This window comes from Carassius carassius, chromosome 13 (genome assembly GCF_963082965.1).
Source record: "Carassius carassius chromosome 13, fCarCar2.1, whole genome shotgun sequence".
Taxonomy (NCBI): Eukaryota; Metazoa; Chordata; class Actinopteri; order Cypriniformes; family Cyprinidae; genus Carassius; species Carassius carassius.
Genome location: NC_081767.1, coordinates 14,320,595 through 14,345,384, shown reverse-complemented (window position 1 = coordinate 14,345,384; position 24,790 = coordinate 14,320,595). Strand labels below are relative to the sequence as shown.

Genomic DNA, 24,790 nt, shown 5'->3' with positions numbered 1-24,790 from the left:
TTTCCTACAATGTATACTACATATTCATTTTAATATTACACATCGCTTTTTTTGTAATCACATTTGCTCTGTAAAAGGTTCCCTTTCAATACTTCACTCCTTTTTTCTCCTGAACTGTATGGAATTACATTTGTTTCAATAATAATGAACGAAACTTTATAAAACTGAATGTAACTTTTTCAGAAAATATCAAAAATATGCCATTACAAAAGAAGAAAAAAACAATGAAAACGAAAAATAATGAACTCAGTCGCACAAATTTAACAGGCTCTTCAAATATGCTTCATTCTTTGTTAATGTTTTTAAAAGATTCGTTTTCGCTAATCGTGGATTCTGAATGCATTGCCACAGACTTCGCTTACGTTTCGCAGTTTTTCGTTTGGTGTTTTGACACAAACCTCTCGTGGGGGCGGGCTTAACAGTGATCTACTCTGATTGGATAGTGAGCTTTTGATGGACAGGTGCTCTCTGACCGGGAAGTACAGATGCCACCCAGTGGCGCCCATATTGGAAAGCTCTCGTGATTGTGATTTGTATTACTAAATATGTAAATAACATTTCACCTTCGATCGTCTCAGTCTGTAAAGATGAGCTAGATCTTGTCCTTCAAGGCAGCCTGAAGTAAGCTTGTGTTACTGAATGACAAAAATAACCCGCAACAAACTGTAGCACACTGTAACATGAAAAACTTGTATCGATGTTATTGGTTACTTCAGTAACACAAGCTTACTTCAAGCTGCCTTTAAGGACAAGCGGAGGAGGAAGATGATGCCGCTCCATGTCTCTGTCTCATGAAAGCTTATCTTTACTGAGACGATCGAAGGTCAAATATTATTTATATATTTAGTAACACAAGGCACGACGTATTGCATACAAATCACCACGAGAGCTTTTTTTTCCCCTTTTTCTATTTTTATTAATGCAGAGAACAAAAACATACAAAGGTATAAACATAATATCCACGACAAAAACAAAACAAAAAAAACATAAAGAATAAAAAGAGGGCCAAAATCTAAACAAAATTAAACAAGGAGATCAAAGGCAGAGCAAATCTAACAGTCCTTATAGCTTTCTTATTAGACACTGAGATTACATTCAAATAGTTTTCCATTTCTTTTAGGAAAACAGAGAAGAAAGGTTTACAGTTGGAGAATTTGCATTTGTGAATGTGAAATTTGTTTAGGAATTTTTTTTAAATTAATAACAAAACTGTTATTTTCGTTTGTGGGGTCGGAGTCATAATACTCAAATATAATGTTTTTCATATGTACTGAGAAGCCTGGCAAAATCTTACACACCAAAAGGGCTTGGGCGTCGTGACGTCATTACTTGGCGTGGCCGCCGTGTTGATGGCCTCCTTTACTGCTACTCGGACTACTGCGCAGTGTTTAGACGTACTCCCTCTCATCCGTGTGTCTTAATTTGATTAATTAAAAATCTATTTCAACCATTGGCTTCTAAAGTAAGGAGTCGACTCTGAATCGCTGAAACGAGTCGTTATAGATTTCAAATCTTTTGCCCATCTCTTTGTACGTAACGAGAACACTTTGCATAATAATCTCCGCCTACCGTCTTGGGAGAAACCGAGCGCCAACCTCCCGCTCTCTCTCATGAGGCCAATAAGGAAGTGACTAAAACTGCAATTCATCGACTGGCCGCTTGAGGCTGGCTGCAAAAGGGAGTCAGTCCCATAGACTCCCCATGTTAAAATGCCCAACTTTACAGCAGGAAAAAACATGTTTACAGCCTGGTGCAAAAAATTATTTTGGTCTAAATAGCTAATTTGCCCTTCATGACAACTGTGAGGGGGGTTTTGAAATTTTTTTTTTTTATAACTCATCCGTTTAAATTATATTAAGACTTAAAGTTCTGTATAATTAAGGGCGTAGCCACTTGAGTGACAGGTGGATTGCCACTGCTGTCACTGCCGTCGTGCTAGGTGGGTGTGGCTTCAGCAACTAGCTCCCGCCTTTTTGCCCATTTTTGATTGTCCGGGACAGTCGCGCGGTGACGCGCTTCCAAGATGGCGACGGCCCGCTCTACACACTTTAGGCTTCAAAAACACACTTCAGGACTCTACGGGTTACGTCACGGACACTACGTCCATGTTTTTATACAGTCTATGGGAGAAACAAAACTCTGACCTGCCCCACCCCCCACACAGACGCTCTGGTTAGTAGTTGGTGTGATAGCATCATGTCGAGGAGACTGTGTGTTTTTAATTGTAAAGGCAAGTTTGTTTTATTTTCACTGCCAAAGAATGAAGATCAGAAGAACCAATGGCTAAAATTCATTTTTACCACAATACCAGAGCAGTACAACAAATCCCTTTTGTTGTGTTCACAGCAAAAAAAAAAAAAAAGTGTTGTTGTGTTTTCAAAGCATTTGGCCATAAAAGAGGGTTCATTACCAACTTTATTTGGACCAACAAGCATCTCCGAATCACAACCTGTAAGTATGATTATGAAGTTATGTATTTGTTTTCTCCCGAGCGTCTTATCAGTATGTTGCGCTAGCACTATATGTTAATGCTAACGCATTGTTTACCGTGAAGTTGTCAGTTGACCGATCAGAACACAGTATGCTACCGAAAGGTGGGGTTTAAGGAAACTGAATCTTTTGAACAGCTTTGCGCGAACCGTTTGGGGATCTCTGAGAATTGAGGTAATTTTAAAATGATATTTTGACAAAATGACAATGTTTTTTTAACCTTGCATGGATTTAAACCTGTTGTACAGGACTTATAAACAGTGATAGGAAACTTAGAATTTTCATCTTACTGGCTCTTTAAGTCCACATTGAAAATAAGGGAAATTTGCCGGGTTACTCATCCAAAATACGGGTAATTTCAACATTCATCTTTCTGTTGCTCTCCCTCTGCTGACATAAAAAATTCGTACTACAAGACTGCTGCATTAAATAACGTTAAGCATTTTGTGAAGCTAGGTCTGACATGACTGCTCACAGATTGGCGTGAAATTGTGCTCTCACAACAACCACGCTATCTTAAAAAGGCCAACATCACGCTAAGGTTGCTTTCAAGTAAGCAAAACGATGCTTTGAAAACATCTGTTCGCTTGAATAGCAAGGAGTAGCAACAGGACAACAGCACAGAGACTTGACAGGTCTGATGGAGGGGCTAACGGGATATTTTACAGGAAAATACTAAAACGGGAAGACAGCGGGAAAAGAGCTCAAATACATGAGAACCCCGGAAAGAGCGGGAGGGTTGACAGCTACTAACTACACTTTTGAAACACAGTTAAAAGTCCATGTGTGAATGGTTTTTAGCACTAACAGTTACTAAACTAGCAGCTAGGTAGAGCGCAGCTTAGCTTTGTCCGGATTACTGTATAGCATTTATGATCTGCAACTCCTGAACCCATCCATTTGTGAACTGTAAATGAGACTCCAATGACTTATAGCTTTGGAACTATTCTGAAGTGTAGGCGCTCACAAAACAAACAAGGTAGCCGAAGATATCTGTAAATAAAAAAGTGCGTCAGCAAGTCGTCGTCGGTACTCCACTATTTGTTGGGAATTTCATATGGATCCAAACCGTTAATAGTGCCGTTTTGTCCACATACCGGTCTCTGGCATCCCTATTTAGTGTATCCCTATAAATCCCACAACCTTTTCGCGATTTTAACATCTTTTTTCTTTCTCCCAACTCTGCTTCTTCTCGTTCAACTTGCTGTATGTTTACATTCGCGAGGCTGTAAACATGGCTGCCACGTCCCAGAATGCAACGTGGCGCCCAAGCCCTATATCATCCCAAAGTTTCTGAGTGTATGACATGACCAAAACAAGTGTACAGTTTCTTCAGAACTCGAACAAAAAGAGCATGTAAGATCAATGTCAGATTTAAATCTTTGTATAAACTTCTTTACAGGGTAAAGTGTGTATGAGCTTAAAATAAATGTCTTTCACTTTGTCTGTGAAAAAGAATTTTTTGCGGTAGAGACCAGATTTAATCACCGCAAGAGCTTTTCAATATGCGCGCCACTGGGTGGCGTCTGTACTTCCCGGTCAGAGAGCACCTGTCCATCAAAAGCTCACTATCCAATCAGAGTAGATCCCTGTTAACCCCGCCCCCACTAGAGGTTTGTGTCAAAACACCAAACGAAAAACTGTGAAACGTAAGCGAAACGTACTCGGTTACTAATGTAACCTCGGTTCTCTCTAGAAGAGAGAACGAGTACTGCGTCTTAGCTAAGACGCTACGGGAAAAGTCTCTTTTCACGATACACTGAAGCAAAAAATGATCCTTAATTTTGAATTATTGTAAAACGCATTTGCAGCAGCACACAGCCATAGGCGAGACGGCTCGCTCGCTCATTGGCTGCTCTGCGGCAACTGCATAAGCCTATCGAGCGCAGGCTGATGCAACATCAGACCAATGAGGACGCTCGCGCCCTCCATGCCACTTCCCGCCGAAACGGGTGTGGCCTAGCCCTATAAAGGGAGCTCGAAAAGGCTGACTCACCTGATTTATTTCATCGCCGAAGTGAACCAGAGTGAATCGTACGCACGGCAGAGAACGCAGTACTCGTTCCCTCTTCTAGAGAGAACCGAGGTTACATTAGTAACCGAGTACGTTCTCTTACGAGAGTTCTCTCGTACTGCGTCTTAGCTAAGACGCTGCGGGAACCCAATGTAAAACGCCGTGCGTGCAGAGATCACACACCAATAAACCTGGAAGCGACGCCCAGGATTTACAGTGCACAATCACTAGAGGGACTCACAGTGAGTCCTAGAACAGGAGGGGGGAACCCTCCGTCCCATATCTAGCAGCGTCCGTAGACTCGACAATATGACATCACATATTCAAGGCAAGGCCTGACCAATGTGGGAATGTGGGTCTTACGCAATACTGCCCATATAACAGTCGGCAGCGCATCGCGCTTGCGATCTCAGAGTTCCAATCAGGACACTGATTCAACTATACCGACAACAGCTTTGCTTGCAGGGCGGGAACCTCTAGGTTATAGAACCTGATAAATGTAGACGGCGAGGCCCATCCTGCCGCCATACATATATCCCGTAAGGAAATCCTACTAGACCACGCCCACGATGAGGCGACGCCTCTTGAGGAGTGTGCTCTGACACCCAGTGGGCACTGAAGGCCCCTGGAAGTGTAAGCTAACGCTATAGCGTCAACTATCCATCTGGAAAGGCTCTGTTTCGAAACAGCCATTCCCTTGGAACGTCCACTGAACAAGACAAACAGCTGCTCAGCCTGTCTGAAGACAGCAGAGCGAGACACATAAGTTCTTAAAACCCTAACGGGGCAAAGAAGACTTGAGTCTCCATCCTCTTCTGACATCGACAGGGCAGACAGGGAAATAACCTGAGCCCGAAACGGTGTGTTGAGGGATTTCGGCACATAACTGTGCCTAGGTTTGAGTATGACTCTTGAGTCATTAGGCCCAAACTCCAAGCACGTCAGGCTCACCGAGAGCGCGTGCAGGTCACCCACACGCTTCACTGAAGCGAGAGCCAACAAGAACACTGTCTTCAATGACAGATGTTTGAGGCTAATCGTTTGGATAGGCTCGAAAGGGGAACCTTTCATGGCCTCCAAAACCGTCGAGAGGTCCCATACAGGGACTGAAGGAGGTCTGGGAGGATTCAGCCTCCTAGCTCCTCTAAGGAAGCGGATGACCAAACCGTTCCTTCCCATTGACTGACCGAGCGTTGTCTCAGAAAACGCTGCGATAGCCGCCACGTAAAATTTAAGCGTGGAGGGGGCTCTGCCCTTATCCAACAGCTCCTGTAGGAAGGAGAGAACCTCCGTCACCTCACAATCGAGGGGTGAACGTCCCCAAGCTGTGCACCAGCTGGAGAACACTGACCACTTCGAGGCATACAGCCGCCGAGTCGACGGAGCTCTAGCCTGAGTGATAGTACTTAGCACTCCCACTGAGAGATCAGCGGGTAACCGTTGAGCGCCCACACATGGAGGGACCACAACTCCGGTTGAGGGTGCCAAATCGAGCCCCTGGCCTGCGAGAGGAGGTCCCTCCTCAACGGCACTGGCCACGGGGCAGCATCTGCTAACTGCATCAAATCTGGAAACCATGGTTGGTTCTTCCAAAGTGGTGTTACAAGCAGTACTGACCAGCTGACCACCTGGCCCCCATCTTCACAAAGATCTTCAACAGATCGCTGAAGGACATCACTGGACCCTTGCTGGATCCTCTTCAGTTTGCCTACAGAGCAAACAGGTCTGTGGACGATGCAGTAAACATCGGACTGCATTATGTTCTGCAACACCTAGACAGACCGGGGACCTATGTGAGGATCCTGTTTGTGGACTTCAGCTCTGCCTTCAACACGATCATCCCAAACCTCCTCCTGCCCAAACTAACTCAGCTCTCCGTGCCCACCTCCGTCTGTCAGTGGATCAACAGCTTCCTGACAGACAGGCAGCAGCTAGTGAGGCTGGGAAAATACACATCCAGCACCCGTACAATCAGCACCGGAGCTCCCCAGGGCTGTGTTCTCTCCCCACTGCTCTTTTCCCTGTACACTAATGACTGCACATCTAAGGACCCCTCTGTCAAGCTCCTGAAGTTTGCAGATGACACCACACTCATCGGCCTCATTCAGGACGGTGACAAGTCTGCTTACAGACAGGAGGTTAAAGAGCTGGCTGTCTGGTGCAGTCTCAACAACCTGGAGCTTAACACGCTCAAAACAGTGGAGATGATCGTGGACTTCAGGAGAAACCCCCCTGCACTCCCCCCACTCACCATCATGAACAGCACTGTGACTGCAGTGGAGTCATTCAGGTTCCTGGGCACCACTATCTCTCAGGACCTGAAGTGGGACATTCACATTGACTCCATTGTGAAAAAGGCCCAGCAGAGGCTGTACTTCCTTCGCCAGCTGAGGAAGTTTAACCTGCCACAGGATCTGCTGAAACAGTTCTACTCCACCATCATCGAATCCATCCTCTGCACTTCAGTAACTGTCTGGTTCAGCTCAGCTTCTAAATCGGACCTCAGAAGACTACAGAGGGTAGTCCGGACTGCTGAGCGAATTATCGGTACAACCCTCCCATCTATTCAAGAACTGTACTTATCCAGAGTGAGCAAAAGGGCTGTTAAAATCACTCTGGACCCCTCACATCCAGCACACTCCCTCTTTGAACTGTTGCCATCTGGTCGACGCTACAGAGCACTGAGCACCAGAACGACCAGACACAGGAACAGTTTCTTCCCTCAGGCAATCCATCTTATGAACAGCTGATAATAACTGTGGGACACACTACACTATTTATATTTATATAAACTACACTTTTTATCCAACACACATACTTAGCGTACACGTAAATCTTTTGCACATAATATACATGTACATACATGGAACACACTATACTACTTATATTTATATTTATATACACATACACTTATTTATCCAAACACACATACTTAGCGTACAGTTACAATTTTTCCACATAATATACATGTACATATATAAATGCTCTTTTTAATATACCTCCCATACATTGTCAATTTGTATATTGTCAATCCTTACCCACCTATTTGTATTTTTTTGTATTTTTTATTCCTTATTGTGTTTTTTGTTCTGTCGCTGTTATGTTGCACTGCGGAGCTCTGTCACGAAAACAAATTCCTCGTATGTGTGAACATACCTGGCAATAAAGCTCATTCTGATTCTGATTCTGATTCTGAGTACTGAGCATTTCGTTTCCCTCACCCGTTCTATCACCTGCGGAAGGAGGGAGACGGGGGGAAAAGCATAGAGCGGGCAGCACGGCCACCTCCGTGACAGCGCGCTTTCGTTCTTGGAAAAGAACGCGGGGCAGTGAGCGTTTTCGTGGGACGCGAAGAGGTCCACTTCCGCCCTGCCAAATCTCTCCCACAGCAGCCGAACTGTCTGTGGGTGTAGAGACCATTCGCCCATGGGAATGTTGTTCCTGGACAGTCTGTCTGGACCCAGATTCTGTAGCCCAGGGACATGAACTGCTCTCAGCGAGTGCAAGTTGCGCTGAGCCCAAACCAGGAGGTGTTCCGCCCACCTGTACAGGTTTCGGGACCTGAGACCGCCCTGGCGATTTATGTAGGACACCACAGACATGTTGTCCGAAAGGGACTAAGACGTGGTGGCCCTTGATTCGGGGACAGAAGCGCGTCAGCACGTTCTCCACTGCCAGCATTTCCAGACAGTTGATATGTTGGAACTTTTCCCGTTCTGCCCACAGGCCAAAGAACGGTCTGCCCTCGAGCAGCGCTCCCCATCCCGAAGTGGAGGCGTCCGTCGACACCACTTTCACTTTCGAGGAAGTCCCCAGGCTTACACCTGATTGGTACCAGTCGTTTGCTGTCCAGGGTTTCAAGGCTGTAACACAGCTCTGATTGACCTTGAGATGCAACCGCCAGATATCCACGCTCTGCGCGGTACTCGCGCTTTCAGCCAGAACTGCAAGGGGCGCATGCGGAGCAGGCCCAACTGAAGAATTGGTGATGCTGAAGCCATGAGACCTAGCATCTTCTGAAATTCTCTGAGCGAGACGGCCGCGCCGCAGCGGAGAGAGCTCGCTGCACGCTGAATGCCCAACACGCGCTGTGGCGACAGCCGCGCCGTCATGAACTGTGAGTCCAGAGCTATACCCAAAAACAGTATCGTTTGACTGGGGTTCAGCGAACTCTTCGTCCAGTTGACACTGAGACCGAGTTTCTCGAGTAAAATGGCCCTGTGCTCCACGAGCTCTGATCGTGATTGAGCCAGAATCAGCCAGTCGTCCAAATAGTTCAGCACTCGCATGCCTCTGAGTCTGAGAGGAGCGAGCGCTGCATCCATGCACCTCGTAAATGTAAGAGGAGCCAGGGACAAGCCGAACGGCAGGACTGTATACTGGTATGTCTGGCCCTCGAAGGCGAATCTCAAGTATCGCCTATCTGACGTGACGCTATCTGTATTTGAAAATACGCGTCCTTCAGATCTATCGACATGAACCAATCTCCTCTGCGAATATGCGCGAGGAGTTTCCTGGTTGTAAGCATTTTGAAACTGCGTTTCGCCAATGCTTTGTTCAGCTGTCTTAGATCCAGTATGGGTCTGAAACCCCCGTCTTTCTTGGGCACTAGAAAGTATCTGCTGTACAGCCCCCCTTCGCTTTGAGCTTGAGATACAGGCTCCACAGCCCCTTTGCTCAACAGTTTTGATATTTCGGCTCGAAGTAGGTGTGCTACTTCTGTCTTGACCGTAGTTTCGACTCGCGCTAAAAAGCGCGGAGGGCGTCGAAAAAACTGTAGCGAGTAGCCTCTCCTTATAATGTCTAGCACCCAATCCGAAACCCCTGGAAGCGCTGACCATGCGTCTGCATGAATGGCTAAGGGTTGGATGCGAAGCGCGCTCTGTTGGCTAGGCAACGGCAGCGCTTCGATGTGCTGTAACCTGGGCGTTATGCCTGTGACATTTGAGGCGGGGAGCGTGCTGACCACAGCGGGCAGATCGCTCGTCCTCGACCCCGCCACGGTGCTTAACCGAGTGAGGGAGGGCGGAGCGAGTCCCGTGGGACTCGTGCTGTCTGTGAGTAACTATGGGCTGTAAGCGTACACATTTACTGCTTTTGACTTCCTGTCTGCCTGGGCAGAACGAACGTGCACGGGTTTCGTTTTTACAGAAACCACATGACATGTGTGACATAGTGTTTGTGGGCACTGAGGAGTGGCACGTTTACTATGTAGTGCGCGCGATCGACCTGAGTCGCTTTTATGGGCGCGAGCCCTGTGTGAAGGGCTGTGCTTATATGTCGAGATGGGCACTGAGCAGTGGGCATCGTCACTACATTTATAGCACCATCGGCCGTGGCCGGGACACCAGAAATTACACTCTTTTCGGGAAATATCTGGGTTGCCGTGATAACGGCTTTTGTGTGCAGGCAAGCGGGCAACAGTACGGGCTTGCGCGTTGCAGAAGACGCTGAGACAGTCACAATTCCTGGAACTGAAACAGCGGCGCGCTTGGGTGAGAGTTCGGCCGCAGCGGGACTCGTACACCGCCGCTTTCCTAGGAGTGCTAGGATGACTTCGGGGCTTCCGGCCTCACCGTAATCCTCTGCCGTGGTCCCCGCGGCGCGGGGCGACGGCCGGTAGAGCGAGAGCGGGGTCTCGAGCTGCGTTGCTAACGCTGTTGCGATGAAGCAGCAGGAGGCGGGGGGTGTGGCTGAGAGCTTTGCGGGGCCGGTCTAGCACGACTTGCTGCAGAACCGGAGCGCTTCGGGAGGAAGTGCTTAAATGCTTGAGACGCTTTCTGGTCCTCGACGAATCTCTCAATTAACTTGTTGACAGAAGATCCGAAGAGGCCAGCGGGAGTCAGCGGAGGCCATGGTGTGTAGTGCAGACGCAGCCTGCCCAGCAGCAGAAAAGATCCGCGCAAGCAGAGAGGACGTCATGCGGCAGGCTTTAGACGGCAACACCGCTTTCGTCCGCCGTCCAGCAGAGGGCGGGCAAAGGTGCGTCGCTATCGCCTGTTCCACCGGCGGAAGTGACTGGTAGCCTCTGTTTTTAGCATCATCCAGTGTGGAGAATGCTGGCGAGACAGACGAACGAGTTCGTGCTGAATATGGAGCGTTCCAAGCCTTTGCCACCTCTTCGTGAAGCTCAGGAAGAAATGGGGCGGGCTTTGAGTTCGAAGAAGTACGCTCATCCGGAAGAAAACTACCATCCAGCCGGGAACGAGAGGGGGGCGCTGGTGCAGCCTTCGCTGCCCGAAGCTAGCAGAGAGCACGTGTCCTCTTCCCCCGACGCGGCCCTGAGATCAACTTCCTCGGAAGACGCGGCGGCAGACAGCGGGCGCTGACCATCAGGAAACGATGCAGGGGAGGCCGGTGAAGCAGGGCGAACCGGCGAGCTCGGTCGAGCTGGAGAAGGTTCCGGAATCCGCTGGGAGCGGCGCTGCAGCGCGGCGGGGAATGCAGGCTTGGAGAAAAATGCCAAGCGAGTCCTCAGAGTCACCATTGGCAACAGCTCGCAGTGAGGGCAGCCGCCGTCAGCGAGCGCGAGCGCTTCATGATCTTCACCCAGACAGGAGACACAGATGACGTGACGGTCTCCCTCGCTGAGTGGGGCTCTGCACGAGCCGCAAGAAGGCATCTTTAAAAAGACGCAGCTCTTTTACGAGTGACACGAGGATAACGATTTGAAAAGGATATAGGCGCCGGAAAGGCTTATGCAGTTGCCGTAGAGCAGCCAATGAGCGAGCGAGCCGTCTCGCCTATGGCTGTGTGCTGCTGCAAATGCGTTTTACAATAATTCAAAATTAAGGATAATTTTTTGCTTCAGTGTATCGTGAAAAGAGACTTTTCCCGCAGCGTCTTAGCTAAGACACAGTACGAGAGAACTCTTGTAAGAGAACTGTGGCATTGAATTTAGAATCTACGATTAGCGAAAACGAATCTTTGAAAAACATTAACAAAGAATGAAGCATATTTGAAGAGCATGTTAAATTTGTGCGACTGAGTTCATTTTTTTTTTCATTTTCATAGTGTTTTTCCTCTTTTGTAATGGCATATTTTTGATAGTTTCTGAAAAAGTTACGTTCAGTTTTATAAAGTTTCGTTCATTATTATTGAAACAAATGTAATTCCATATGACTCCACCCTTGTTTCTCTGCGCATAAGTTCTCTAGAAGCTAAACAGTCTTTATCATGCAGGGGGCACTCGGTGGCTCAAAAGGCTGCATCATCCACTGAACATCATTGATATCTTGATTGTTCCTTAATATGCTTTGTTGTTCAAATTCATTCATATTACACGTCACCAGACATCAGAATTTTTTTTAATCCTACCACGAATTGCAATTAGTCCTTTCTTTCATTTTCCCAGAAGCGCTCAAAAAGAGAAATTATAATGTATAACAATTTTGAAAACCCTTCTTAGTTTTGAATCAATAAGCAAACGTTGCATATAACACACACACACAAAAAAACGAATACGATCAATGTGTAAAATACATAGACAGTAAAAGAAGGTAAAATACATAAGTTAAAAATAACGTCCGGGTCGCCTACTTTGGAACACACCCACTTCCGTTTAAAGTGACGTATTTCCCATGTCATCATAGCGTTTCCTGTTGAACATTCATTTTAAGTTCATGAGACATTTGGGCACGGTGCTAGGTTTGATCGTTGATCTGTTGATCTGACGTCTATCATGTCGAGTCGCGCTCTGCGTAGGCTGAAGGGCGAGCAGCGAGCTCAGGCCGCTTTAAACACGCTAAAACTTACTGGTGAAGACGAAGAGGAGCACATGAAGGGTGACAAAACTGCCCATAAGCAGAAGAACATCAGCAACATATTTGAGCTGGTAACGTCTGGGAATGTGTGATCGGGGCGTCGCTGTGTATTATTGCAGTGGTGCAGAGGTTGGATTAGACGGTATACTACTGTAACGTTACATGTGTAACACCATGATATACTACTTTAAGGTGCTTTAAAACTGTCTTGATACTGCTCGGGTACTAATCCGAGAGGTTTTTCTTACTCCTTTTATTTTTATTTTTTCATTATAAGTAGGCCTCAGGGAACAGACTCGGGGAACAAAAAACAAATCAAATGCGGTTCATGACCCCTTTTTACGACTGTTAAAGTTGTTTTGCAGTTCACCTAAATAGTCCTCAATTGTGACAAATGAATTCCAGTGTGGTAACGGTTTATATAAGGTCATATGTTAATACGTTAAAATTTGACTGCAATCAAACAATGGCCGTTTGAAGTAGTTTAATTTGGAGTATAGCATGTCATACTGCTTTCATGTCCGCTGCCCATACTTAGATAAGTGTTGATAAATGCAGTTTTAAATGTCATGCTTTGATGCTGCTGTCATGATATAGTATCTAATGGTGTGTGTCAGATTGGTGAGGCTGACCTGGATGTAATTGTGTCAGATGAGGAGACAGCAGAGAGAATCAGTGACATAAAACAAGAAGGAGCTTCACTAGAGAAAGATGCCGTGAAGGTAAGAACCTTTATACATCATCACTATCATCATCCTCAAACATTAACATGCAACTGTGACCTGTTTGGAGTTTGTGAAATGCAATGTTCCGAACATTTGGCAGTGTATTTTAACGAAATTATTTTAATTCCCCAATTCAGTTGATTTCCTTTTTTATTATTTATTATTATTATTATTATTTTTTTTTTGTAGGATGAGAAGTCAAACAAAAAAAAGAAAAAAAAGAAGAAAAAGGCTCTTGCTGAGAATGGAAGGGTGAGACTTTTATTTATTTCTGTATGTGATGTTTGAATGTACGTATGTATTTATTTACTGAAACATTTGAAAGGTTTTTTACTTTTAAAATGTTTATATAAATATTGAAAATGTTATTCTTCACTTCAGGTACCGAAACCCGTAACTATGTAACTGGTATGAACTGAACTGAATCAGAATGCAGATCTCGGTGCCTCTTAAATCCCTGAGCTATCGATTTAAATATTTGTCCTCATTCTCTGAAATGTACGCAAGAAGCATGGACATCGCTAGGCTTTTTTTTTTAGCGGGGCTATAGCATTTAGCTCCATGAACTGTACACACATTTGCAAGCGCCTCAGAGTCAGTCCCCTTAAATTTCATATGAAAACTGCAGCAGACCTGTCTCCACCCCGTCTTTCAGCACTTTCTTCAATCCGCAGAATCAAACAGAAAACCGAGGACACAAGATGTGTTTGCCAATAGATTGTTAGAATATCTGTATCTGTGCAGTTCTTTGTTATGAATACAGTTATCAAAAGGTAAAGGTAAAAATTTAGCCCTTAACGCATACTTTAAGTGTACTTATTTAAATATCCTTAATTTAATTATACAGACTTTATACATACACTACTGTGCAAAAGTCTTAGGCACGTTAGCATTTTCACCCCAAAGAATGGTATTCAGCCAGTAATTTATATCTTTTGCTGTAGTGTGTCAGTAGGAAATATCAGTTTACATTTCCAAACATTTATTTTGTCATTAGTTTTAATAATAATCTCTTTTATTTTTTTGAATAGCGAAGTGTCGTGGAACTTCTCTTGATTGAGTCATGGACCATTGGACTTTTGTGGGATGGACTTTTGTAAAAACGTTGATGCGCGATGTTCATATTGAAGCGCAATTTGTTTTTGTTTTTCTGTGGGTTGTTTGGGGTCTTATGGTCACACTATTGCTTGAATATGGTTTAGAGAATGTAAACTTGGCTACATAGGTCTTTAAATCTTAAAGGGATAGTTCACCCTAAAATGAAAAGTATGTCATTAATAACTCACCCTCATGTCGTTCCAAACCAGTAAGACCTCCATTTATCTTCGGAACACAGTTTAAGATATTTTAGATTTAGTTCGAGAGCTCTCAGTCCCTCCATTGAAACTGTGTGTATGGTATACTGTCCATGTCCAGAAAGGTAAGAAAAACATCATCAAAGTAGTCCATGTGACATCAGAAGATCAGTTAGAATTTTTTTAAGCATCAAAAATACATTTTGGTCCAAAAATAGCAAAAACTATGACTTTATTCAGCATTGTTTTTCTTCCGTGTCTGTTGTAAGACAGTTCAAAACACAGCAGTTTGTAATATCTGGTTTGCGAACGAATCATTCGATGTAACTGGTTCTTCTTGAACTAGTTCACCAAATCAAACTGAATCATTTTAAACTGTTCGCGTCTCCAATATGCATAAATCCACAAATGACTTAAGCTGTTAACTTTTTTAATGTGGCTGACACTCCCTCTGAGTTCAAACAAACCAATATCCCGGAGTAATTCATGTACTCAAACAGTACACTGACTGAACTGCTGTGAGGAGAGAGATGAACACCGAGCCGAGCCATATAATGACTCATTCACGAGTCAAGAACCGGTTGCATCAGTTTTCGGGTCACCAGTAATTCTTTCTGACAGTTCGATTCAATAAACCGGTTGAAGAAAATGGTTCACCGGTTCTTTTGCGCTCTACGTAATGGCGTCATTGGCAATGATTGCAAGCCTTCGGTTTACCTGCGCTCATAACATTAGCACAGAATCAGTTCAGAATCAATCACCAAAAGAATCAGTTCTGTTCAGAAGCTCTTTGTGTCAGTTTGCTTCACGCTGAATCACACATGCGCAGTATCATCACCTCCTAAGTTCTCGAATCGGACAAGTCTGACAGAAACGGTTCTTGACTCGTGAACGAGTCATTATCTGGCTCGGCTCGGTGTTCATCTTCAGTTCTCTCTTCACAGCAGTTCAGTCAGTGTACTGTCTGAGTACATGAATTACTCCGGGATATTGGTTTATTTGAACTCCGAGGAAGTGTCAGCCACATTAAAAAAGTTAACAGCTTAAGTCATTTGTGGATTAATGCGTATTGGAGACGTGAACCGTTTAAAACGATTCAGTTCGATTTGGTGAACTGGTTCAAAAAGATCCGGTTACATCGAATGATTCGTTTGCAAACCGGATATCACAAACTGCTGTGTTTTGAACTGTCTTACAACAGACACGGAAGAGAAGACAATGCTGAATAAAGTCGTAGTTTTTGCTATTTTTGGACCAAAATGTATTTTCGATGCTTCAAAAAATTCTAACTGACTCTCTGATGTCACATGGACTACTTTGATGTTTTTCTTACCTTTCTGGACATGGACAGTATACTGTACACACAGCTTCAACCCTTGCAGCCAACTAACCCTTTAAGAATGCCACTCCTTGACTTCGGTAAATGATCTTTTTCCACATGGAATGTGAATGGTAAGGGCACCTGATTAAAAGTAAGAAGGTGGTGGCTTCTCTCAAGCGTAAAAAAACTAGACATAGTATTTCTCCAAGAGACACATCTTGCTTTGCAGGAAGCTGAAAAATTTGGCAGGGCTTTTGGCGGTTATATGTTTTGCAGTGAAGGGTCAAGTAATAGTAGGGGAGTTATAATATTAGTAAAAAAGCATTTACAATTTAGATATGTTAAACAAATGAAAGATAAGTCCGGAAAAGTTATTATGGTTTGGGCTGAAATACAGGGGCAGAATTTACTATTGGCCAATATCTATGCGCCTAACATTTACGACCAAAATATTTTTATAGACCTAAAGTGAAGTTGCGAGCTGCTGGGAATTATGAGATTGTGTTGGGTGGCGATTTTAATTTGTTAATGGATCCACTCTTGGACCATAACAGCCCAAAAGTGTTTAACACACCTAAAGCAAAGTTGTCATTACTTAGGATGTTTTAATCTCTCGCCCTCATAGATATTTGGAGACTTCTGTATCCATTTGGAAGGGACTACACAATTTTTTTTTATTATTTTTTTCACAAATTTTCTCTAGAATAGATTTTTTTTCCTTTTATCAAAATCACTTATCCCTTCTCTCATCGTGCAAAATTGGAAATATCTTAATTTCGGCTTGGGTATCCTAAAGGCAGTCGCACACCCGACGAGAAGCGCCGTGCCACATGTAGGACAACTCGAGGTATCGCACACCGGACGCGCACATTCTATATGCTGGAGCTCAGTATCGAATCAAATTCTGGGCAGCAAGATGAATGCGTTTTAATTCATTTATTATTATTATTTTAAATATATTATTTTAATTGATCATTCCTGAGTTTTGAACATTAATTTAGTCTAGATTATCAGTTAGCCATTTATCAATTGTTTTGTATTCTAAGCAATTTCAACATCTAATGCTTTAGCTACTTATACTGATTTTTTTTTTTTTTGCTCAATAAAACGTACTCGGTTACTAACGTAACCTCGGTTCTCTCTAGAAGAGGGAACGAGTACTGCTTCTTAGCTAAGACGCTACGGGAAAAGTCTCTTTTCACGAAATACTGAAGCAAAAAATTATCCTTAATTTTGAATTTTTGTAAAGCGCATTTGCAGCAGTACACAGCCATAGGCGAGACGGCTCGTTCGCTCATTGGCTGCTCCTGCGGCAAGTGCACAGCCTATCGAGCGCAGGCTGATGGCATATCAGACAAATAAGGGCGCTTCGCGCCCTTCACGCCACTTCCCGCCGAAACGGGTGTGGCCCAACCTTATAAAAGGAGCTCGAAAAGGCTGACTCACCTGATTTATTTCATCGCCGAAGCGAACCAGAGTGAATCGTACGCACGGCAGAGAACGCAGTACTCGTTCCCTCTTCTAGAGAGAACCGAGGTTACGTTAGTAACAGAGTACGTTCTCTTACGAGAGTTCTCTCGTACTGCGTCTTAGCTAAGACGCTACGGGAACCCCATGTAAAACGCCGTGCGCGCAGGGATCACACACCAATAAACCTGAAGCAACACCCAGGATTTACAGTGCACAGTCACCCGAGGGACTCGCAGAGAGCCCAGGACAGGAGAGGGGGGAAGCCCTCCGTCCCATATCTAGCAGCACCCGTAGATGCGACAATACAATCATCACACAGTCGAGGCTGATTCGGCTATACCGACAGCAGCCTTGCTTGCAAGGCGGGAACCTCCAGGTTATAGAACCTGATAAATGTAGACGGCGAGGGCCAACCTGCCGCCATACATATATCCTGCAAGGAGATCCCAGTAGACCATGCCCACGACGAGGCGACGCCCCTCGTGGAGTGTGCTCTGACGCCCAGTGGGCACTGAAGGCCCCTGGAAGCGTAAGCCAACGCTATGACGTCAACTATCCATCTGGATAGAGTCTGTCTCAAAACAGCCATTCCCTTAGAACATCCACTGAACGAGACAAACAGCTGCTCAGTCTGTCGAAAGACAGCGGAGCGAGACACATAAGCTCTTAAAACCCTAACAGGGCAAAGAAGACTCGAGTCTCCATCCTCTCCTGACACCGACAGGGCAGACAGGGCAATAACCTGAGCCCGAAACGGCGTGTTGAGGGACTTTGGCACATAACAGTGCCTAGGTTTGAGTATGACCCTTGAGTCATTAGGCTCAAACTCCAAGCACGACTGGCTCACAGAGAGCGCGTGCAGGTCACCCACACGCTTCACTGAAGCGAGAGCCAACAAGAGTACCGTCTTGAACGACAGATGCTGGAGGCTAATAGATTGGATAGGCTCAAAAGGGGAACCCTTCATGGCCTCCAAAACCGCCGCGAGGTCCCATATAGGGACTGACGGAGGTCTGGGAGGATTCAGCCTCCTAGCTCCTCTAAGGAAGCGGATGACGAAATCGTTCCTTCCTATTGACTGACCGAGCGCTGTTTCAGAAAACGCTGCGATGGCCGCCACATATACTTTGAGCGTGGATGGGGCTCTGCCCTTATCCAACAGCTCTTGTAGGAAGGAGAGAACCTCCGCCACCTCACAACAAAGGGGTGAACATCCCCGAGCTGTACACCAGCTGGAGAACACCGGCCACTTCGAGGCATACAGCCGTCGTGTCGACGGAGCTCTAGCCTGAGTGATGGTATTTAGTACTTCCACTGAGAGATCAGCGGGTAACCGTTGAGCGCCCACACATGGAGGGACCACAACTCCGGTTGAGGGTGCCAAATCGAGCCCCTGGTCTGCGAGAGGAGGTCCCTCTTCAATGGCACTGGCCACGGGGCGATGCCTGCTAACCGCATCAAATCTGGGAACCATGGTTGGTTCTTCCAAAAAGGTGCTACAAGCAGTATTGAACATCTCGTTTCTCTCACCTGTTCTATCACCTGCGGAAGGAGGGAGACGGGAGGGAAAGCATAAAGCGGGCAGCACGGCCATCTCCGTGACAGCGCGCTTTCGTTCTTGGAAAAGAACGCGGGGCAGTGAGCATTTTCGTGGGACGCTAAGAGGTCCACCTCCGCCCTGCCAAATCTCTCCCACAACAGCTGGACTGTTTGTGGGTGTAGAGACCATTCGCCCGAGGGAATGTTGCTTCTGGACACCCTGACTGGACCCAGATTCTGTAGCCCAGGCACATGAACTGCCCTCAGCGAGCGCAAGGTGCGCTGAGCCCCAACCAGGAGGCGTTCCGTCAGCCTGTACAGGTTTCGGGACCCGAGACTGCCCTGGCGATTTATGCAGGACACCACAGACATGTTGTCCGAACGAACTAAGACGTGGCGGCCCTTGATTCAGGGACAAAAGCGCGTCAGCGCGTTCTCCACTGCCAGCATTTCCAGTGCATCCCTGTGCTCCACGAGCTCCGCTCGTGATTGAGCCCGAATCAGCCAGTCTTCCAAATAGTTCAGCACTCGCATGCCTCTGAGTCTGAGAGGAGCGAGCGCTGCGTCCATGCACCTCGTAAACGTACGAGGAGCTACGGACACGCCGAACGGCAGGACTGTAAACTGGTATGCCTGGCCCTCGAAGGCGAATCTCAAACATCGCCTGTGACTTGACGCTATCTGTATTTGAAAATACGCGTCCTTCAAATATATTGACATGAACCAGTCTCCTCTGCGAATATGCGCGAAGAGCTTCCTGGTCGTAAGCATTCCGAAACTGCGTTTCACCAATGCCTTGTTCAGCTGTCTTAGATCCAGTTTGGGCCTGAGACCCCCGTCTCTCTTGGGCACTAGAAAGCATCTGCTGTACAGCCCCCCCTCGCTTTGAGCTTGAGACACAGGCTCTACAGCCCCTATGCTCAACAGTTTTGATATTTCGGCCCGAAGTATGTGTGCTACTTCTGTTTTGACCGTGGTTTCGGCGCACGCTAAAAAGCGCGGAGGGCGTCGAAAAAACTGTAGCGAGTAGCCTCTCCTTATAATGCCTAGCACCCAATCCGAAACCCCTGGAAGCGCTGAACATGCATCTGCATGAATGGCTAAGGGCTGGATGCGAAGAGCGCTCTGTTGACTGGGCAACGGCGGCGCTTCGGTGTGCTGTAACATGGGATTTACGCCTGTGGCATTTGAGGCGGGGAGGGCGCTGATCAGAGCGGGCAGATCGCTCCTCCTCGACCCCGTCCCGGCGCTTAACCGATTGAGGGAGGGCTGAGCGGGTCCCGTGGGACTCGTGATGTCTGCGAGTAACTGTGGGCTGCAAGTGTGCACATTTACTGCTTTCGACTCGCTGTCTTTCTGGGCAGAGCGTACGTGCACGGGTTTCGTTTTTACAGAAACCACGCGCCGTGTGTGACATAGTGTTCATGGGCACTGAGGAGTGGGCACGTTTATATGTGGAGCGCGTGACCGATCTGAGTCGATCTTATGGGCGCGAGCCCTGTGTGAAGGGCTGTGCTTATATGTGGAGATGGGCACTGAGGAGTGGGCATCGTCACTACATTTATAGCACCATCGGCCGTGGCCGGACGAACGTGCACGGGTTTCGTTTTTACAGAAACCACATGACGCGTGTGACATAGTGATTGTGGGCACTGAGGAGTGGGCACGTTTACTATGCAGTGCGCGCGATCGACCTTAGTCGCTTTTATGGGCGTGAGCCCTGTGTTAAGGGCTGTGCTTATATGTGGAGATGGGCACTGAGCAGTGGGCATCGTCACTACATTTATAGCACCATCGGCCGTGGCCGGACGAACGTGCACGGGTTTCGTTTTTACAGAAACCACATGACGCGTGTGACATAGTGATTGTGGGCACTGAGGAGTGGGCACGTTTACTATGCAGTGCGCGCAATCAACTGAGTCGCTTTTATGGGCGCGAGCCCTGTGTGAAGGGCTGTGCTTATATGTGGAGATGGGCACTGAGCAGTGGGCGTGATAACGGTTTTTGTGCAGGCAAGCAGGCAACCGTACAGGCTTGCGCATTGCAAAAAACGGAGAAACAGTCACAATCCCTGGAACTGAAACAGCGGCGCGCTTAGGTGAAAGTTCGGCCACGGCGACTTGTACACCGGCGCTTTCCTAGCACAGCTTCGGGGCTCCCAGCCTCACCGTAATCCTCTGCCGCGGTCCCCGTGGCGCGGGGCGACGGCCGGTAGAGCGAGAACGGGGGTCTCAAGCGGTGTTGCTGAAGCTGTTGTGATAACGGCTTTTGTGTGCAGGCAAGCGGGCAACCGTGCAAGCTTGTACGTTGCAGAAAACGCTGAGACGGTCACAATTCCTGGAACTGAAACAGCGGCGCGCTTGGTTGAGAGCTCGGCCACAGCGGAACTCGTACACCAGCGCTTCGATGAAGCAGCTATCGTGTGTGGTGCAGACGCAGCCTGCTCAGCAGCAGAAAAGATTCGCGCGAGCAGAGGTGACGTCATGCAGCAGGCCTTAGATGGCAACACCGCTTTCGTCCGCCGTCCAGCAGAGGGTGGACAAAAGTGCGTCGCTATCGCCTGTTCCACCGGCAGAAGTGACTGGTAGTTCCTGTTTTTAGCATCATCCAGTGTGGAGAATGCTAGCGAGACAGACGAACGAGTTCGAACTGAATATGGAGCGTTCCAAGCCTTTGCCACCTCTTCGTGAAGCTCAGGAAGAAATGAGGCGGGCTTTGAGAAGTACACTCATCCAAAAGGAATCAACCATCCAGCCGGGAACGAGAGGAGGGGCGCCGGTGCAGACCACTCGAGGCCGAGACTCGTCGCGGCCAGCGTGAGCACTCGCCTCGGCTCCTTCTCGATGTCCACTCGTTTGCTGGGCTTCTGAGCAGAAGGCGCGAGATCCTCTTTTGAGCTCGCCCAGCCCTCTGGAAGCGGCGCTTTTACGGCGCCTCAGCGCAGCGGAGAATGCAGGCTCAGAGAAAAAGGCCAAGCGAGTCCTCAGTCACCATGGCAACAGCTCGCAGTGAGGGCATCCGCCGTCAGCGAGCGCGAGCGCGAGCGCTGCATGATCTTCACCCAGGCAGGAGACACAGATGACGTACCGGTCTCCCTCGCTGAGTGGGGCTCTGACAAGCCGCAGGAAGGCATCTTAAAAAAGACGCAAGCTCTTTTACGAGTGTGTGTCGCAGGGCGAACACACACACACGCATAAAGAACAGTTGGATATAACAGAATTGAAAGGATATGTGCGCCGGAGAGCGCAGCAGGAACGGCAGTGGAAGGCGGCGAAGGCCAGCAGCTTCAGAAGTGGCTCGTCCCGCTGAGATGCTTATCAGACGGCGCTTGCTTCCTTCGTGATCCAACGATGCGTGAGCTTCGCTGAAGAGATGAAAAATCAGGTGAGTCAGCCTTTTCGAGCTCCTTTTATAAGGTTGGGCCACACCCGTTTTGGCGGGAAGTGGCGTGAAGGGTGCGAAGCACCCTTATTGGTCTGATATGGCATCAGCCTGCGCTCGATAGGCTGTGCACTTGCCGCAGAGCAGCCAATGAGCGAGCGAGCCGTCTCGCCTATGGCTGTGTACTGCTGCAAATGCGATTTACAAAAATTCAAAATTAAGGATAATTTTTTGCTTCAGTATTTTGTGTAAAGAGACTTTTCCCGTAGCGTCTTAGCTAAGACGCAGTACGAGAGAACTCTCGTAAGAGAAACAAAGAAGCTAATTTTTTTTTATATAGGTATGCTTATTTTTTAAAATTTCTAAAGTCTCACTGAACGTTTTACCTCGGATCGAAAATTAGACTTTCTTTCCTGAATAAACGATGACAAATGCAATCTTCCTCCACGTTTATGACTTTCTCATGTTGTCTTTGAATAATCTATGGTTGGTTGCATATAATTTTGGGTATTTCCCTTCAGCATTCATTAGTTTTTCGCCTGCTACTCCGCTATTTAAATGACCTGAAGCGTGTTGTGATGGTTGTGACCTGGTAAATTCACTAGGTGGCTGCCGACGACATTGAATGTAATCACGACTGTAATACTGTAATATTTTTCTTATGTAAAAATGTCTCAAGAGAAAAATAAAGGATTAAAAGGACTACATTTATTATACATTTAATTATATATGTTTACATTTTATTCAAGCTGTACTAATAGCTTCAAACCAATGTAAGTAGTATTTTGCAGCAGTGGTATCTTGGTATAGTGTATGAACAATGATTTGAAACAAATATGATAATATAAAACTATGCAGATGGTGCTCTGTGGCGCAGCAGGAATTTGAACCGCGTCCTGAGTCATAGCTGGGCACCGTGGACAGACGCCAAATTGTGCCGCCGGTGTGTGTACACTCATAAAGAATGTGTTTTTAAAGATGTGGCGCTTCTCGTCCGGTGTGCGAAACCGTAGTTGAAACCTTGTATAGAGAGGAAAAAAATCATATAGATGGCATCTCAATACATCTCTCATATAAAACCAAGCATTTCAACAAATGTTAAAAACAGAAATTGAGTACATAGAAACAAAATGGTCATCAGTATCTTTGGTGGGAGTGGCTTGGGATGCTTTTAAGGAAATTATTAGGTGACATATCATTCAATTATGGGTGGGTGTTGATATTGGGGTGAAAATGTTGATTTTGTTCAGATGCATTATGTGGTATTCTGAAAAGTGCCTGAAAATCAATAAAAATTGTTAATCGCAAATTGATAAATACAATCCATTTGACTATTTTTGAAAGCATCTTTTATAGCATATTTTCACAAGTGCCTAAAACTTCTCACAGTACTGTAGCTTTGGAGGCAGTTTCTTAAAATGTTTTGAATACGTTGCTACAGTTCTTCTGGATTTAGTTTGTTTGTTTCATCTGTTTCTTCAAGTGATCACAGACAGATTCGATGATGGTGAGATCAGATCTCCAAGTGGAGCACCAGCTGTTGTCAGACTGCTTGTGCATTCATCACTAGATTATGATTAAAATTAATGGCAAAATGGATGTTTGGAAATGTAAACTGATATTTCCTACTGACATACTACAGCAAAAGATATAAATAACTGGCTTAAAACCCTTTTTTAAGGTGAAAATACTAATGTGCCTAAGACTTTTATACAGTACTGTACTTTAAAAACGACATTGTTGCTACTTTATAAAGAATGACCATACAGTCACAGAACTGATTAAAGACAGTGACAGACAGCACTAATTTTAACTAAATATCAGAGTGATTGCCAGAGATACAATAGAAACATTATGTGTGGTTTTCTATTAAACAATGACCCAGATCTTGAAATACATTTATTAGCGTACGGAGTATGGGAAACTTGGGAAATGAAAGCATCCAAGTAGCGTGTGAAAGCTATGGATTTAGTTTAAATTTTTTTTTATTTTAATGTTTTTTTAAATATCGGTTTAGGCACCGGTAACATGTTAAAATTATCGATACGGCACCGCTATCATAAAAAACCCAATCTTTACCAAACTCTACACTTCACTTACATTTCCATCTGGTTCAGTGGTTAATAATACACATGGTTTTGACATGTTGAGCTGCAGCACTATCGCAGGATGTGAATTTAAATCCTAGTCTTTCTCTCTCACCCCCCTGTTGCTCTCCACTGTGTTATTAAACAAAGAAAAAAAATGCCATTCTAAAAATAAAAAGCAGATGGATAACTCTAAGGTTTCTGTTATGTAGCAGATCATATGATTGGATCTGCTTAAGCTCATCAGTGTTATGTTCTTCATTCGTTTTTTGATATTTAAGCTTTTAATTACCACATTTATTAATGGAAATGTTGACTTTATAGGCTGACCTATAAACAAATACAAGTAATATATTATTTGTTTTATATATATATATATATATATATATATATATATATATATATATATATATATATATATATATATATATATAAATATGTATGTGTGTGTGTGTGTGTGTGTGCTCGTGTATATATGTAAACTTTATTATTCAAAGTGAGACTGACATCAGTGCACGTAACAGTAAACCCACTTATTATATATAGTTTAAATAACACAAATAGAACAAAATGTATTTAACTTGAATTAAGCAATTTAAAAAGGTAACTTTGTAGGGCAAGCAAACTACTGCCAAACCAACGGGCAGGTTTATGCAAGGAGCACAGCTTTTCCAATTGTAAAATTCAAACTGTGCACAGACTTGT

General features: G+C 45.7%; 1 protein-coding gene across 1 annotated transcript in view; it reads left to right on the top strand.

Moving 5' to 3' along the window:
• Nucleotides 1-12,084: 12,084 nt before the first annotated feature.
• tcf25 (transcription factor 25 (basic helix-loop-helix)) overlaps nucleotides 12,085-24,790 on the top strand; it is a 241,747-nt gene continuing 229,041 nt past the window's right edge. The window contains exons 1-3 of the mRNA XM_059564786.1: nucleotides 12,085-12,338; nucleotides 12,885-12,989; nucleotides 13,182-13,244. Of these exons, the coding sequence (XP_059420769.1) occupies nucleotides 12,186-12,338; nucleotides 12,885-12,989; nucleotides 13,182-13,244 (321 nt within the window). The 5' untranslated portion in view covers nucleotides 12,085-12,185. The remainder of the gene's footprint in view (nucleotides 12,339-12,884; nucleotides 12,990-13,181; nucleotides 13,245-24,790) is intronic.